General features: G+C 40.8%; 1 protein-coding gene across 9 annotated transcripts in view; it reads right to left on the minus strand.

Annotated features, from left to right (window-relative positions):
• LOC141779371 (focal adhesion kinase 1-like) overlaps window positions 1-5215 on the minus strand; it is a 62862-nt gene extending 57647 nt beyond the window's left edge. For 5 of the 9 annotated variants that reach the window (XM_074654166.1, XM_074654165.1, XM_074654163.1 and 2 more), the window contains exon 1: window positions 5035-5208. In XM_074654166.1, the coding sequence (XP_074510267.1) occupies window positions 5035-5107 (73 nt within the window). In that variant the 5' untranslated portion in view covers window positions 5108-5208. Of the gene's footprint in view, window positions 1-5034 lie in introns of all 9 variants that reach the window. The other 4 variants (XM_074654167.1, XM_074654164.1, XM_074654170.1 and 1 more) reach the window with 2 other exon arrangements.
• Between the last annotated feature and the right edge of the window lie 11592 nt (window positions 5216-16807).

Genomic DNA, 16807 nt, shown 5'->3' on the forward strand with positions numbered 1-16807 from the left:
GAGTTTCCCTGGAGCCGTTTTTTGTCTGGTGACAAAGCAAAGAAAAAAAACATACATAGATTTAGTGCTGGACAATATGGCCAAAATCTTCTATCACTGTAGGGTAATTTCATATCTAAGGATATACGCCGATCAGCCATAACATTATGACAGCATGGGCCCCCTGACCGGTCTGCGGCTACGCAGCCCCATACGCAACAAACTGCGATGCACTGTGTGTTCTGACACCTTTCTATCATTAACTTTTTCAGCAATTTGAGCTACAGTAGCTCTTCTATTGGATCGGACAACATAGGCCAGCCTTCGCTCCCCACGTGCATCAATGAGCCTCGGGTCTGACCCTGTCGCCGGTTCACCGGTTTTCCTTCCTTGGACCACTTTTGGTAGGTCCTGACCACTGCAGACCGGGAACCTCCCACAAGAGCTGCAGTTTTGGAGATGCTCTGACCCAGTCGTCTAGCCATCACAATGTGGCCCATGTCAAAGTCGCTCGCATCCTTACGGTTGCCCATTTTTTCTGCTTCCAACACAAATTTCAAAATGTTCACTTGCTGTCTATCAAATTTATATCCCACCCACTGCCAGGTGCCATGGTAACGGGATAACCAGTGTTATTCACTTCACCTTACTTTCTTACTTACTTCTTAAATTCGACTTATATAGCGCTTTTCAGGGACTCCAAGACGCTTAACAATATAGACGGGAGACAGTGTGAGACAAACAGCAGACAAACGACACACACAGGCGCACACTCATACATACACACGGACAAATGGGTAAGGGTGGGGGGGCTAGGAGTAGGCAGAGGAGAAGAGATGGGTCTTGAGGCGGGACTGAAATAGGGTGAGGGAATCAGAGTCTCTAATGTGTTGTGTGTAGTGGTCTTAATGTTATAGCTGATCGGTGTACATCACGTTAGCAAGTTTTCTAGTAATTCAATAAATAAATAGTCTATATAAAATAACCACATGGTAAAGGCTATTTTTGTACTCCTGTGTGAATTAAATACTTGAGAAACGAAAAGAGTATTTTCACAATTTTAAGAACTTGAGTGCAAAATGAACATGACAGTTGTAAGTGAAATTATAGAGAAAAAAAACTATATCGCGATAGAAAAATATAAACGATAGACATTTTTGTATTGTTTTGACGATATATATATATTGTCATATTGCTCAGCCCTACATAGATTACTGATTGATTAAAGTACTCCAAACCTGGCTACATCAGATATCCCACACAATGACCATGTTCTGTTGTTAATAATATACTGTAGCATCATGTCCTTCCTCTGCTGTCATGTTATATCAGTTTACCGTGTGAGAGCAGACACCAGGTTTTGTGTTAGGTGGATATCAGAGTAATGACATCAGAATATGTTGTCTCTTGTAAATATGTTGACATAAAAAAACAATTCTCTTAAATGTAGAACACCCGTGTTTGCTGTACTATCGGGGGTTAATGATACATTTATATCGAAACACGCTTTGTGGAAAACCCTCTTAGTTCATACCCGGCCTTCATGCCGAGTCGTCTCAGAGGGGCACGCTAAAAAATGTATTGAGGACATTATTTTGACTGCAACTCATTTTTAAATAGAAGCAGTTGCACCAGAGGAGCTACAGAGTCACCAACCACAGTCAGCCATCTGCTGCTGCTCTCTCAGTCAGTCAGTAATCAGATTAGATATTAAGCTCTAAATTGTTGTAACACCCAACTCCACACACTGAGACAAAACACAGTAGTGACACAAATTCACACACATACCATAACCTTAACCTAAATACTACATACAGCGTGATGAAATCCTATTAGAGAAGTAGGCAACCTACATTTGCCTTATTGCATGCATACAACTATGTTATTCTGTAAATCCTGTTACATCACACATAACTAGAAAAATGTAGTATGTTTACCTGCTTTTAAGCAGCATTTATCAAAAGAGGTTATTGTTCACAGAGCCCCTGCTACAAACCAGTATGTGACTGAATGTATGTAATTTACTGGAGGTTAGGCTGAAGAAAATACTTGTGAGTAGATACAGTTAGTTGTTTTTGCTTAATTGTCTCTGACAAAGAATTGGAAAAAGGTTATGTTTTGTCCGTTTGTCCGCAAAATATCTGAAATTTTAATGAATATATGTCATTGACATGGTGGACATAAAGCTAAGCATCAGCTTGTGGTAAAGATCAAGGGTTTCCATCATACTTTTCTATTTCTTCATATCACATATCAAAACTCACCTTTTTAGAACTGCTTTTAATGTGTGATTAATGTTGTTTCATATATTATGATGTTCTTATTTATGATCATTTTAACTGTGTAAAGTGTCTTTGAGTTTCATGAAAAGCGCTTTATAAATAAAATGTATTATTATTATTATTATTATTATTATTATATCATGCAGCATGTAAAGATCTGACACCTGGTACTTTAAAGTTAGCTGCTAAACAGCATTCTTGTGCACTATGCCATCAAAACAACAATTAACATAAATAGACCATTAAAAGTCTTATTATTACAAATAGGCTGTCCTTAAGTTGCCTGACTCTATAGCTTACAAAATCGGTTTTGGGGCAGTACAAAATATGGATCTCATAGTACATAAATTACTGTTTTCAAATAGGTGCACTACACAGTAACAGGACAAATGAAGCCATTTCTCACTGCACCAATTTCTATTCAACTTAACGGCACTAAATCCCCCACATGCATGCCCTCACACACTCAAATAGAGAGAAAAGGCGAGGAATCATATCAACTAGGCCAGCCAGGAGGGGAGCGGGCGGCTGCCAGGCCCACCACCTCCTCTTTCAGTGGGGCTCCAGTGACTGACAGTCAGCCTGTAAAACCACAGAAGGCTGGAGCTGAGCTCTGTCCCGTAGCAGCCGCAGCTGAAGGACGGTTTATCTCCTCGTCTAACTGGTATCTGGGTTACTGGGGTTAGCACAATCCTGGGGGAGCCTAGGCCTCTCTTTCTTTTTTACCATCCTTTTCTCTTCCTCTTTTCCTCCGTTGCTCATTCTTCACATTTATCCCCTTTTTTATGTCTATTCTCTCCAAAGCCTTCATCTTTTGCTTTGTTTATCTCGCCTCAAACCTCCTGTATCCTTCTTTCTCCATCCTTTACCCCCTTCATCTGCAACTCGTTTCTTCTTCCCCTCTCTTAATCTCCTCCAGTCACTCATCTCACACGCTCACAGACCTTTTAGTTCCTGCCTTCACATCTCCATTTGATCCTCCTGTCCTATTGAACCACATCTCTTCCTTCCTCCCTCTCATCTTTCTCTCATCCTCAAACAATTTCCTATGCCCCCCCCCCCCCCCCCCCCACTACTACCCTCTCTCTTCCGTCTTCTGCCAAGGATGCGCATTATCTATACCCGGGGACGGAGAGGAAAAAGTCGAAACATCGGTTGTATATCTATATACATAAATACGTGGCTGTTCAATACTGGTCTAAATGTCACTTCCATATAAATATAATGCTTTTCCATGGTGACCCGACTAAAAAAAAACAGAAAGACCAGCACTAAGAGTGCGTGAGAGTGTACACATGTGTGTGTTCAGGGTAACTTATAGCCACCATCTCCCCATACACTCGTATTCACCAACCTAATTACAGCTCAGTACAACTGTAACCCAGACATATTAACTGATAAGAAACCGTAGTTCAGTTGGTTTTTCAAACAAAGCAAAGTTCATTATGTTTCATCTTCACACAAATTATCATGTGCTGTAAAAATGAAGCTACATGGAGGAACAAATAACTAATTCATTGGATAGTTTTAGTGACCTGCCACTCAGCATCACTACAAGGACCTGCTGGAAAAAATCAAAACGTTATTTTTTTGTGACTGACAGTTGGTCATGCAGTCACTGTGCCTTTTTTTCATTCTCCAGTGGTTACAAAAGAGCTCATGAAGTTAAAGGGATAGTTTGGGTGTTTTGAAGTGGGGTTGTATGAGGTATTTATCCATAGTCAGTATATTACCTAGAGTAGATGATGGGCAGCATGCCCCCAGCTTGGAGAAGCAGAAAGGAGTTACCGCACTGAACCAAAGCAATGTACTGCTGTCAAAAAATCAATATCCGTTTAAGTGTACGCTATGATTACAATATTTTCTTCGGTTTATCTTGCCGTGAGACAGATATACAGTCTAGGTTTCCGACAGGGAACTAAAGCCGTTATCTATGCTCTCGCCAAAGCAACCAGACTCCATTGAAAAAAACAGCAATTTTACCTCGCAGAACACGGGAGTTGCTCGTCTACTGCGGCCTTGATTGGTTGGTTTGTTTGTGTTATTGTGTGACTTAGCTCAGATTCACATACAATAGCACAAACAAACTAATCGATCAAGGCAGCGATAGACCAGCAATCCTGTGTCTCACAAGGTACAATTACAGGTCTGGTGGCTTTGGCGAGTGCATGGGTACAACGGCTTCAGTGCCCCATCGGACAGGGCTGTCTGGCGTCAAGGTAAAGCGGTGAAAATATTCTAAATATAGTGTACACTTAAATGGATATTGATTTTTTTAGGTGGGCCTTTCTTTTAGGTGGCTAAAATATGTTTTGCTGCCGGCCCCGTCCACAGCAGTATTTGCTTTGCTTCCGTGCGGAAGAGGACATAATTTAGGGGTCTTTTAAGGCATTGTGATAATGTTACAATCAAAAGCCCAGGGTGATGAAATACACAAATCTGTCTAATTTAGACTTCATGAAGCAGGAAACATAGCACAGGTAAATAAAATCCTACCAGCTTGATGAAATACTGTATGTTGCTTCAAAGCAGAGTGAGAGATGGTAAACAAGCATGGGAATTCATGACTTTTCTAATTATTGTAAGTAATGATACCAAGGTGGAGAAAGGTGCACTGTTTGATAAACAATGAGATGGATCTATGTAGTTAGTTACGAATCATAAGGATTTAGTTCAGCTCAGCGCTGACAGTAAATAAGAGCGTATCCAACTACATGCTGTATTTGTCAGTACACATTATGGCGTGTTGATTGAAACACTTATTAGTACATACTTGGTAGGGGGTGCTGTGCGTAGATGCAGGCCCCCTTGCTCCAGCAGAGAGGGATGCAGCCGGTGCTCTCCATTTGTTTTGCAGGAGGGGCTTTTCAAGGTCTGGCCACAGGGCCCAGACAAACCTGCTGGGCCCCGAAAACAACATAAATTCCAAGACTAGGACCGGATCCTGATCTGGCTTTTTGCAACTATGAAAAAAATCCTTGTCTATAAATTTGAATCCTAAAATGCCCCCAAAAAAGTTAGAAATTGAGACCTGCTGTGCTGGTAAGTGGGCTGTCATTGGTTACAGGGGTGACGATATCCATTGTGCAACTTTTTAGCCACAGGAAACTCAATAGAGAAAAATCAATCAAGGCCAGTGTCCCAGGGCTGTAAGTAACTCCAGAAAAGGAAAGAGCCCAGTAAGAGGAAACAGAGAATGTCAAATATCCTTTGTACTGCAAAATGTGATGACACAGCAAGTATCCCCACAGGCGGCATACGAGTCCGTGACTGTCTATGCTCTAGCAGCCACTCCACTCGACATCTATCATCAGGGTCCAAGTCCAGTTGATAGAGATTTAAATAACCGCAAGATAAAGGTCTGACTCAGCTTCTCACATCCACAGCGGCCCAGCATCCAGAATCTGTTCAAATCAAAGTTAATCTGGAAGTCAGACCTTCTTCTGCAACAAAAAAAACAACTAAACTGGAAGTACAGTATCTGGTACAGCAATCCAAGCTACCGATCACAAGACTGCCAGTCACTCTCTCCTAAAGCTTGCTGAAACATCATATTACTTCAGGACTTGAGGAAGTGGCTTAGGGTCCAGGTCTTAGTAATCAAACCTTCTAATACATGTCATGACCTTTAACCCAGTAAAATACTGTTACCATTGTGCAATGTGATATGTAATGATCCCTTTAAGGAAGTCCTTTTATTCCTCCTTCACTTGGAGATAGAGAAAGAGTGGGTGGAGAAGATTCAGTAAGTTGCTCGTGGACACTTCAGCAGGGTGAAAGCTTTCCAAAACATACATTCAAGCCCGGCTTCTGTGGCTGGGGGAGGATTTCTCCATCCATTAGGCCATCCTGCAGTCCAGTAAATCCTCACAAAATATCAAATTCTGGTCTTCGGTGCGGAGCTGCTGATCCAATTAATCAAGCCTTGATGTGAAATTCAAAGAAGGCGGCTTCCCTGCAACCATAAATCTTGAGTCACGTGGTTTGGCGTTGTATGTCAAACATCCAGGTTACAAAATAACACTGGCGTTCCTCGCTGGCAAAGTAAGACTCCATATAATTACATCAAAGTACATCGTTTTCCAAGAAAGGTGGTAGTTTTGTTCTGTAAATCCACTATGTTGTCCACCATGAAGGAAAAATGGATGAGAGAAAGACGAAAAGAGAAACTGGCATCAGTGAAGAAAGAGATGAAAATGTAGGGCAAAGAGGGGCGTAGAGAAATGGAGCATAGTGAGGGAGAGGAAGGTAGGTTGACCGACGCAGGAGGGGAAAAGGAAAGCAAGAGGAAGAAGGATGAAGGCAGAAGAAGAAATACGGGACAGGGGGGTGACTAAAGGAAGAGTTGAACGAGAACAGAATGATTAGAGAGAAAAAGAAATAAGAGAGCGGGATGAAGAGAGAAAGTGGAGAAACCCCAGGGAGAAGCTGAGCCTTGCATCCTCCAAAGCTTTCCCACAATGTTCGGAGCCTGCGGGAGTTAACCAGGTCAAAGCAGGTGTCTGATGTCAGAGAGAGACATAAAGCGACAAGGACCTGAAGGGAAAGGTGGAGCAAAGGGGAAAAAAAAGTCAGGAACTAAAAAAGCGGTGATGCAAAGCCAGGCAGGATGGGAGAAGAGAAAATGATGTTGCAGGAGAGAGTTGGAGAAAAAAAAAATTGATGCAGTAAATCCGTTTCGAAGTCAGTCAGCCGTGTGTCGCTCAGCCTGGCTTCTGAAGGCTTTCTTCTGGCGCAGCAGAAGGGCAACTAGATCAAAACATCATCCCAATCTTTCTCTCACACACACACACTGCCGCAGCCAAACACACACACAAACACACACACACACACACTCTGCACATCCAGCGCAATCCTTGAGCAGTCGAAATGAGTGCACCAAAGAGGCTATACAGCAAGGGAGTTATGTGTGGAAGCCGGAGAGAGGCTGTACGTATACAAGAGTGTGCGTGCGTGTGACTAAGGAGGTAGGCGACTGCGTGCATGTGTGTGTGTGTGTGTGTGTGTGTGGGGGAAAGTGTGTGTGAGTGTCAGCAAAGCACAAGGAGTGTGTGCGCACAAAATATGAAAAGTGAGTGTGTGAGCCAAGTGTTTCTCCTCTGCTGTGTTTTCAGCATAGGCTGCTGCTGTGACCACGCTGCGAAAAAGCTGCTCCGCTCGCTAACAGGCAGAAGCAGGGAGGGTGTGTGTGTGTGTGTGTGTGTGTGTGTGTGTGTAGGGCAGAGAAGGAGAGAGGCAGGAGGGGAAAATATTGTAATTGAGACTTGATGCAGTGGAAAGTAGGTAAGCTGATTGGACAGCACTTATAAATATGCTAATAGGACCACACTTCATCAACACTCAAACTTTAATAAACAGGCACTCACATGAATGAATACACACGCACGCACGCACGCACGCACGGTTTTACAAGGATTAAAGTTTAGCCACTGAAAACATACATTCCACTGTTTGACCCCTTACAACACTTGTTTTCTTTTCTCTTTCATTTTCATTATCCGTCCCCCGTCTGTCTGTCTCTACCGCCCTCAGCAGGTCTCTACTGCCCTCTGTCCTCGCTCTACGTCGTCTCTCCTCCTCTCTAAACATATTTCATCTGCTCCCGCAGCATGCCAGCTCTTCAACGGCAATAAAGCACTCTTGACATTCAATTTGTCTGATGTGCCAGAGCACAAGATGAACGTGAACGCTTTCTAGCCGAGCTTCCAGCTCATATTGTGATTCTTGTGACACAAACTGATGTAGAGCATGGAGATGTATATTCAATTATTTAATAATAAGTCCTCCAAATTGAATACAACTAATAACTGCCCTTTAGAACGACACATAGAAGCGTTTTCTGTCCTGACGACCCTATAAATAGGACAACATCATTTGTTAATGCCTTCCAAAATCATTACAAATCACTGTCGAAGAATCAATTGTTCTTTGATGTGACAACGCTATGGTTACAGGTGCTGAATGCGTGATTGAGATAAGATAAGATAAGATATACTTTATTGTCCGAGCATCACACAACACACTTGTAAACATCACAATGCACACACACGTATAGAACATACATCATTAATACACTCATGCATAAACATGCTTGAATTCAAATGTTGAGTGTGAGACAGTAGCAAAACAATTTCTATTTCCTCCACACGGCGGCTCGCAACTAATGGTGCTAATAGCGCTAACAGTGAAAACAAGTGCTGACAGAGCTAATGGTTGGGACGGCTTTATCATCTGTAACCGCCGTAAGAGCGCAGTGCAGAGCGGCAGCTGTGGGCTAGCCAGTGGGGCACGCGGATATGCACACGTGGCCAGCCCGGCTATGTCAACAAAGCACGGAGAGGCTCGGATTACAACACAGATGGAAGAGAGCGACTTCATTCTCTGCTCAGGTAGACATTACTCCTCTACATATTTATATAGCAATTAGTGGTTTACTGCTATATTAATGCTCTGGATATCGTATAGAGCTCCTTTAAGGTTTAGGGACCTTTGTCGTCATGATAACCATAACCACAAAGTGAAGGCTCGGGAACGATCTTAGTCATGTTAAAAGGAAACCAATGTCTGCTGGCAATGGGGAAACAAACAGTGGCCTCCCCTCTTTAAGTTGACCCACCCATCCAAACTGACCTCCTGACTTTGTCACTTGAATGTAAACATATTGTATGTCATTTTGGAACAACTGATGCCGTCGTTTTCCTTTTGAGGACAGTCTCAACAAGAAACGGGTTTAATTAAATGCCAGGATGCAAAATATATAAACACAATGAACTGTTAACAATAAGCAATGATCAATTAAATGTGTGTGCCCTGTCCAATACAGGACCTCAGCACCAATACACCATGTACACTAAAAACCAGGCATCACTGTCTACTACATCATCGTCATGAAAATGAAACCAGACTGAGCAATATGAAATCATCAAGACAAAATAAGTCAGTTTTTATCAGTTATGTAGCCTTAGTTTTCATTGATTTACTAGATTTTAAACCACATGTGGTGCTTAAATGCCTCTGCCAAATTGTGAGCCATAACTCCAGATCTGTCTTCCTTTGTGTTTAGAGTCTTATCACCACTTAAAATTATAGCACGATATAAATCCTGTCCTCGAGTTACAGAGGCTGAATGTTATGTTCAGTATGCTCTCCACTAAAAGTGAACTTGGGATCCTTATCAGCAGTACTGAGTATTCCCAGGGCTGTTATGGGCTACAGATGTTGAGTTTACCTCGTCTGTACACTGTGTGCCATGCTACTTCTACTTTCTAGAAAAGTAAGAAAGCGTCATCTCATTATACATTTCAGTTAACCTCAAACTTAACCTCAACTTTGGCAACACGTCTCCCACTGGAGTCTCGCCAAAAGGTAAGGTCAAGAAATGTAAATGAAGTTTCTGTCCTTTTCAGCTCAAAATATACAACATCCTCCCTGAAAACATAGGATCAACCGTTACCTAGCAACAGCCATGGAGAGAGACTGGTGCTCAGGGCCATAAAATGTCTTATCTATACCTGTGAGATTATTTAGCTCCAGCAGCCGTCTTCAAGGGTGTGTCAAGACTAACACCAAAGAACAGCATGCTTTGAGAAAGATAAAACAGAAGAGTGAATCTCTGTTAATTACCTTCATTTCATGTCCATTAAGTGGTTGACATTATTTCTGTTCATATCAAAAATTAGATCAGGCACCTAATACTGACCAAAAACATGGCTATATTTGATAAGGGTGCAAAGGAGTAGGGATGCACCGATACCAATACTGGATCGGATATCGGGCCGATACTGATTCAAATAGCTGGATCGAATATCGGTGAATATGTGGCCGATCTATTCAATTAAATGTTATGTTTATATGCTATATACATTATCTACTGTAATTTTAGTTTTGTGCAATTTGTTGCTGCATTAAAAACATTTACACTTGAATTATAATTCCTGTTAATTTTTAAGATTTTTTTACCAAGTTGCTGGAGTACGATTTATTATTTTAATAATAAAAGAAAATAATTCAATAAATGTTTATCTATTTATTTATAGGTCACTTTTTGTTTTACAAAGTTAGGAAAGCAATGTTTAAATCAAGCCTGATGTTGCCTTAAATATAACAGAATGATCCAAGTCACTTCCACACAGTGAGGCATACAGCCTATTAATTAAACACTGGTATCGGATCGGTACTCGGTATACCCAAAGCCCAGGTATCGCTATCGGTATCGGGACTGAAAAAGTCGGATTGGTGCATCCCTACAAAGGACACCATTATAATGCAAGTTTGATGCAAGAATTCATACACACCGAACACACAAACATACAGGTATGCAGGTAATTCAACAATACTTGCCTGTATTTAACACAAATAAATAAATACTCACCAGCGTAGTATGATAATCTGGAAAAATCTGGAACAGAAAAGGGAGGAGGGGGAAAAGAGAGAGAAAAAAATAAAGATTATTGCTTAGATAAATGTGTGTATAATACAGTATATCACAGTGTTTCAGTAGATTATTCACTCATGTAATGGATTAAGTCATGGCATCTAAGAGAGCCACAGTACTACAGCATGATTGGAAGTGATACTATAGTAGCTGAGTTACCATGAAATCGTTCTGTGGCCAAAAGTATAAGAATGACCCCTACCTGACCCTGACCATTCATCTGATACTCATTTCAAGTATCAAACACTTGAGAGGCACAGATTTGTCTTGCATGCATGCACAGATAAACCTAATCGATTTGTATGTGTGGTAGTGAGCTACTGCAGCTTCTCTTTATCCCTCCGTAACACAACAGAGAAAGATGAAAAAGGAGTGCAAAGAAGTAAGAGATAAAAAAAATAATAAATAAAGAGGCGTAGAAGGAGGCAGAGGTAATGAAGAAGGCAGATGGAGTGAGTTAGAAAAGAGAGCAGAACGTAACAGAGGAGGGAATCAAATCACAGCATCATTGAGAAACGTAGTCATTGACAGGAAGAACAATACCATTAGTTATAAATGAATTATCATTATCATTTTCTGTTTGCTGAATGACAAATCACCGACACACTAAAGAGGACTTTCATCACATGGAAAGTCCAACTGTCCAATTGATTACGCTGCTTAGTGTATGTGACTGCCAGGAGTCAATTTCTAATCACACTAAGCACATCCACTGGTTCACATGTCAGCACTGACCAACCGGTGACTTTGCAGCAGCTCTAATGAATCAGGAGGATTTAATATGAGCTACATTCCAGACAGTCGGAGCGAGGCGAGAATCATGACTTGGCAGAATACATTATCTGCTCTGTCATGCTGTAATAACTTCACCCACTGGCCTCATTCAACTCTTAAATCTGTCTCATAGCCACCTTCATGTCACCTTCTACTCACCGCTCCTCTATTTCACCTCTTCACTCACTCTTTACTACAATCTCACGTAAAAAAATGACACCAAAATGAGCAATGTGACAACACTCTGAAGCTACGCGGATCTGTTACTAAGCAACAGACACAAAGCGGGACTGTGGTGCTAATTAGGATGCCAAGGCTTTGTCTTATAATGTGTAAGATAAAAGCTGCTCCATATAACCTACTATTACTGTACATTATGTGCTATACACCAAAGTTCAAAGTATGCTCTCGTTATATACAGTATGAAAGAAATGAATGTACTTTTGTAGATTTTCTACAGGAAATGATGATGATAGAGACACAGACATCCCCAGAAAGCCTTTTGCATATATATATATATATATATATATAGTACTTACTGTATAAAATGAGTATGTAGCATGGAATTGGGACACTATGGACAATATGTGAACATCTTCTTAATTCAATAGAGTCAATAGAGTCCATCTGTAGCATATTCTGAAATTAAGTACATGTAGTGTCAATACAGATATGTGTATATTTTACTCACTTTTCCAGTGCAAACACGCTACAAATTCAACATCTTTTCAGGATAAGAATGTAGTAAAGCATTGGGACACAGTTTTACAGGATTATTGTATAATAATAAACTGTGTGTGGAGTACTAAGTTATAGCATTTTGTTTTTTTTACGTTTGACTTGGTTTGATTCACTGCTGCTCAGTGTGTGTTCCGCCACTTCACATAATTTTCCTCTAATCACATAATCCAATTTGTTCCTGGCAGAGTTGTGTCCAAAATGTTGGCTTCAAGTAGGATGCTATTAACGCAGCACAACACCAATCCTGGCATTATTCGCCCTCTCCCTCAGTCACAGTGTAAAATTCACTAGCGATACATGTAACATTGAAGGCACTGACACAGTAAGCGTGTTTGAGCCAGGACTGGCAGTGCCTTCAGGAGGAAAGGCTTAAGCGTGTATTGAAATGGTGTTAAAAATATAATTGTGAATAGGATGCTTAAGCACCATTGCCCTTGAAAACACATTTGCCCAATACAGCAGCCTGTGCCAGTGTATATTTAAATGTTTTATATACCTAACAGAAGTACAACAACATGACATCACCACACATATATTTCTAGCTTCAAACAAGCCTCTAGGCAGAGATATTTTCTGAACGTCACCAGAAATGACCTAGCTTTCAACCCAACCTTAATCTTTCACATCCACAAATAATGACCCAAAACTAGAACCTGTTATTAAAACAGCACTGGAGCATCTGTCACTGCTAGAGCTGCTTAAAACATTTTTTACTTGCATAAACACTCCACAGAGCTTCTCCCTCCTACTCTTTCGCATTTTCCCCCCTCATGCTCGCTCTCAGCCTTTTTTCTTTCTCTCTCCCACTCAGAGAAGAAAACTATTGCCTCTGGCTGTAAACCACAGAGGCTACGCTACAGCTGACACCACGCTAACGGCATTGCACAACTCCATTCTCATCAAGAAAACAACAACAGCCTTTTGCAGCCCTTCTGCGCTGATCAGCAGTCAGAATAGAGTACAACAGAATAGAATAGAGAGGCGTAGCGCTGAGTGCAACATCAGAGAGTGGATTAAAAGTCACCACAGTAGCAGCTACAGCTTTAATGAGGTAGCTGTCATTGTAAGTGGCAGCTATAAAAACATCATTGTAGTATTGGGACTACTGCAGAGATAGGGAAGTAAGACTCTGATTCATACCAGCGCCCCTTTTCACATCTGTATTTTTTATGTTTGTGCAGAAAAAGTGTTTACATGAGCTGACAAAACATTTTGTTGTCTGTTGAAACACCTGCGTTTTTAACCTTCATTGGCCTTTTACAGGACATGACCCAGGAGAGGCCATCCTGGAAGTTCATTAGCTTATGTACATACAATCAAATGAAGCTGCATGCTCAATTTGTAGAACAGTGTGCCAATAAAAATGCTTGAACATAATGCACCAGTACTACACTTTCCAGTGCATCCATATCAAGAGTTCAGCAGTACAAATACCTTACACAGTTTATAACATCCCTCACATCTGTTCATCAACAGCCCATTATCACTCACTGGCATCAATTATTGTCCTCCTAACAACAAATACACTGAACCACACACTCTTCTTGACATCCAAACAACTAATGTAAAACTGCAGATAGATTACTTATTTGATATCCGGAGGGTGTGTGGTACGTTTTCGGGCATGGTCGTTCGGGATGACATTATCAGCCATAACCGCCGTATGAGAGTAGTGCAGAGTGGCAGCCGTGAGCTAGCCAGTGGGGTACGCTCACATGCACAAAAAGCACACGTGGCTATGTAAATAAAGCAAGGAGAAGCTTGGATTAAAACACACACAGAGGGAGAGTGACATCATTCTCTGCTCAGGTAGACATTACTCCTCTATATCTTTACATAGTAAATAGTTGTTTGCTGCTGTATTAATGCTCTGGAGAACCTTTTAACAAATCCAGGTATTTTAAGACCAGCTATCAGAACCCAACCCTTTTATTTTTCCTATTTCAAGTCATTCCAGGATTAATTCAAGTAAATGATGATGTTTATCTGTTATGAAGTGCATCAAATCAATGAATAACGCAATGATTTGTTTGTGAGTGACATTATTTGAAGAGTTATTGTTTTTGGCTTTATGTACAAACAGTATTAAAGGGCATGACTCCAGCATGCACTCTCAGATTCCCCCTTTATGCCTTCCTATTCTCCCCTGAATTCACAGATTTATAGTTTCATTTTATACAATGACAATTTCTTTACACAAACCAGCCTTTTCACACGCCGTTTTATGGCTCTACCTCAGTGTGCAGTACACTGCACCAAAGTTAACGTTAAGACATTCACAAACACATTGATCCACACCACTGCGTCTCTGGGGTCCCACAGACGCTTCACATCCCCGAGTTCTTTCAGGAACTGAGAGGAAAGGATTTTACCATTACACACCCACTGTTTTTTTTGCTGTTTTTTAATATGAATTCCTCTCAATGTAAGCTACTTAGAAAAAATGTGTCAGATACAAAAAGAATTTGTGGTATGAAAAGAGAAAAGATTCAAACAACCGTGACATCATATTTTACAGCCAGAACTGTCAAGCCATGGATTAATATCTTACTTTCAAAACACTTGAGGTTCACTTGATTTTGTGCCAACACACTTGAACAACCGCATAAGTGGAAACATTAGTCAAATTTAGAAATGAATCCATAGCTGCTCGTGTTTATCCGCACTGGAAATATATATTTGACAGCTATTTTACTCCTCTGGCTGCTGCTGCTCTAATCACGACTTTTAGATGCATTTCTGCAGAAAATGCAAAGGTAAAGGAAGGTGTTTATGCCTTACTGACTGCTTGCAACATTATGGAGAAAAAGGAGGTTAGAGCTGGACAATATTGCAGGGCACAAGCTAAGGAGTGAGCCATCTCGCATCCTCCTCGTCTCTGTTTAGAGTTGCACATGCACAGTACCGATCGGGCACTCGTGAGAAAACGGCGGCGGAAAAAGACAACGTTTATGAGATAAAGCGCAAACATGCATTTCAATTATCCTGGAAACAGGAGTTTAGTTGGGTGGCTTTAGAGGAAGTGAGCAAAACTCCAGATTAATTTACGTAAATAAAGATTTAACATGACAACTTGTGTCCGTGTTATTTGATAACCATTAACAAATAAAACAATTTGCATTGGGGTAAGTAAAAATTGACTATATATATATATATATTGATATATTGAACCCTGTATTGGTATTAATAAAATATTGCCCATCATCGTAAATTGTATAACAGGATTTCGTACCTAATGTGAATCACGATACAATTGCTAAGTCAGATGTCTCACATAATGATTTCTGAAATGCTCAGTTTGACCTCCCATTACCGTGCAGCCCAAAGTGTTTACTATCAACTACACAACCTGACATGATTTTCCACACCCATGCTGTAAATGGATTTTAGAGGCAGGTGTTCCAATTATTGTGATATTGATTTCCATATTGCCCAGCCTGAAGGTAATGTAAGATATAGGGGAACACACTTGTTCACACACAAACTTGTTCAGAGTGACCTAACCCATTGCTTTGAAGCAGGCCTGCACGATATGAGGAAAATCTGTGACGTGTGATATCATTGTTCAATATTGCTATGACGAAATGACTTGCGATAAATAAACACATATTGGAGTGTCCATATTTGCTATACTTATGTCAGTCTGGTTGTCTTTAAATTCAGAACAGGATTAGAATTGAATATCTAAAATACAACTAGGTTAAATGTTGTTTCTAGAGCAGCAACAGTAACGTTTACAACAGCAAAGTCACTATATAAACTCTATAATATCTCACTGGAAACATGTATAATGTTAATAAAATAAATCATATGCCTGAGTGAAGTTTAGAAAGAATGGAGCACACAGACATCAGTCAGTATCAGTCATGATGTGATTCACTGCCTGCAGGTAACGTTACCGCTGGTAGAGAGAGGAGAGGCTGCTTTCTCTCAGCCAGCTGATAAGCTACATACAGATGTTGTTTCAGCTCCTATAACCGAGGATTACGTCGCGCTTGTACGTTACAGTCTTTAAACCCCGGGCCCGTTTAATACCGGGTTTCGATAACCATCCCTAAATAAAATGATTTTTCTTAATCATGGTGTTTCAGACATTCTTATGTAATGTGTTTATCATGCATGTTCATATCGCGATGACGATGAAAATACGATGTATCGGTCAGGACTACTTTAAAGATACATCTAGACATCAGAATTACTTGTAAACCTAAACAGCAAATGTTTGAGGTGTAATACAAGTTATCTAACAATCACAGTATCTGACAATGAGTGCTGACCACATGGAATAAGTTAAGCAAAACAGCGAGCTATGGATGCAAATAGGGGAAGGCTGATGATGACACAACAGGAGCACATGCTGTAGACCACATGTAAGACCACATGTCATACTTCCACTGGTCTTAACAGATAGCCTGCTGCTGTGCTGCCCTAAAAAAATGACAACTATAGCTCCGACAAACATGGACTCAACGGGTATAAATAAGTTCAAGATCTAGCATTGTACGAATATGACACAACCCGTAGGTATCTTAGCTATTGCTATTTATGCAATAGCAGAAAACATGGCCTGGGGCACAGGATGGGTGTTGGAGGTAGA

This window comes from Sebastes fasciatus, chromosome 12, assembly GCF_043250625.1.
Source record: "Sebastes fasciatus isolate fSebFas1 chromosome 12, fSebFas1.pri, whole genome shotgun sequence".
NCBI classification, from domain to species: domain Eukaryota; kingdom Metazoa; phylum Chordata; class Actinopteri; order Perciformes; family Sebastidae; genus Sebastes; species Sebastes fasciatus.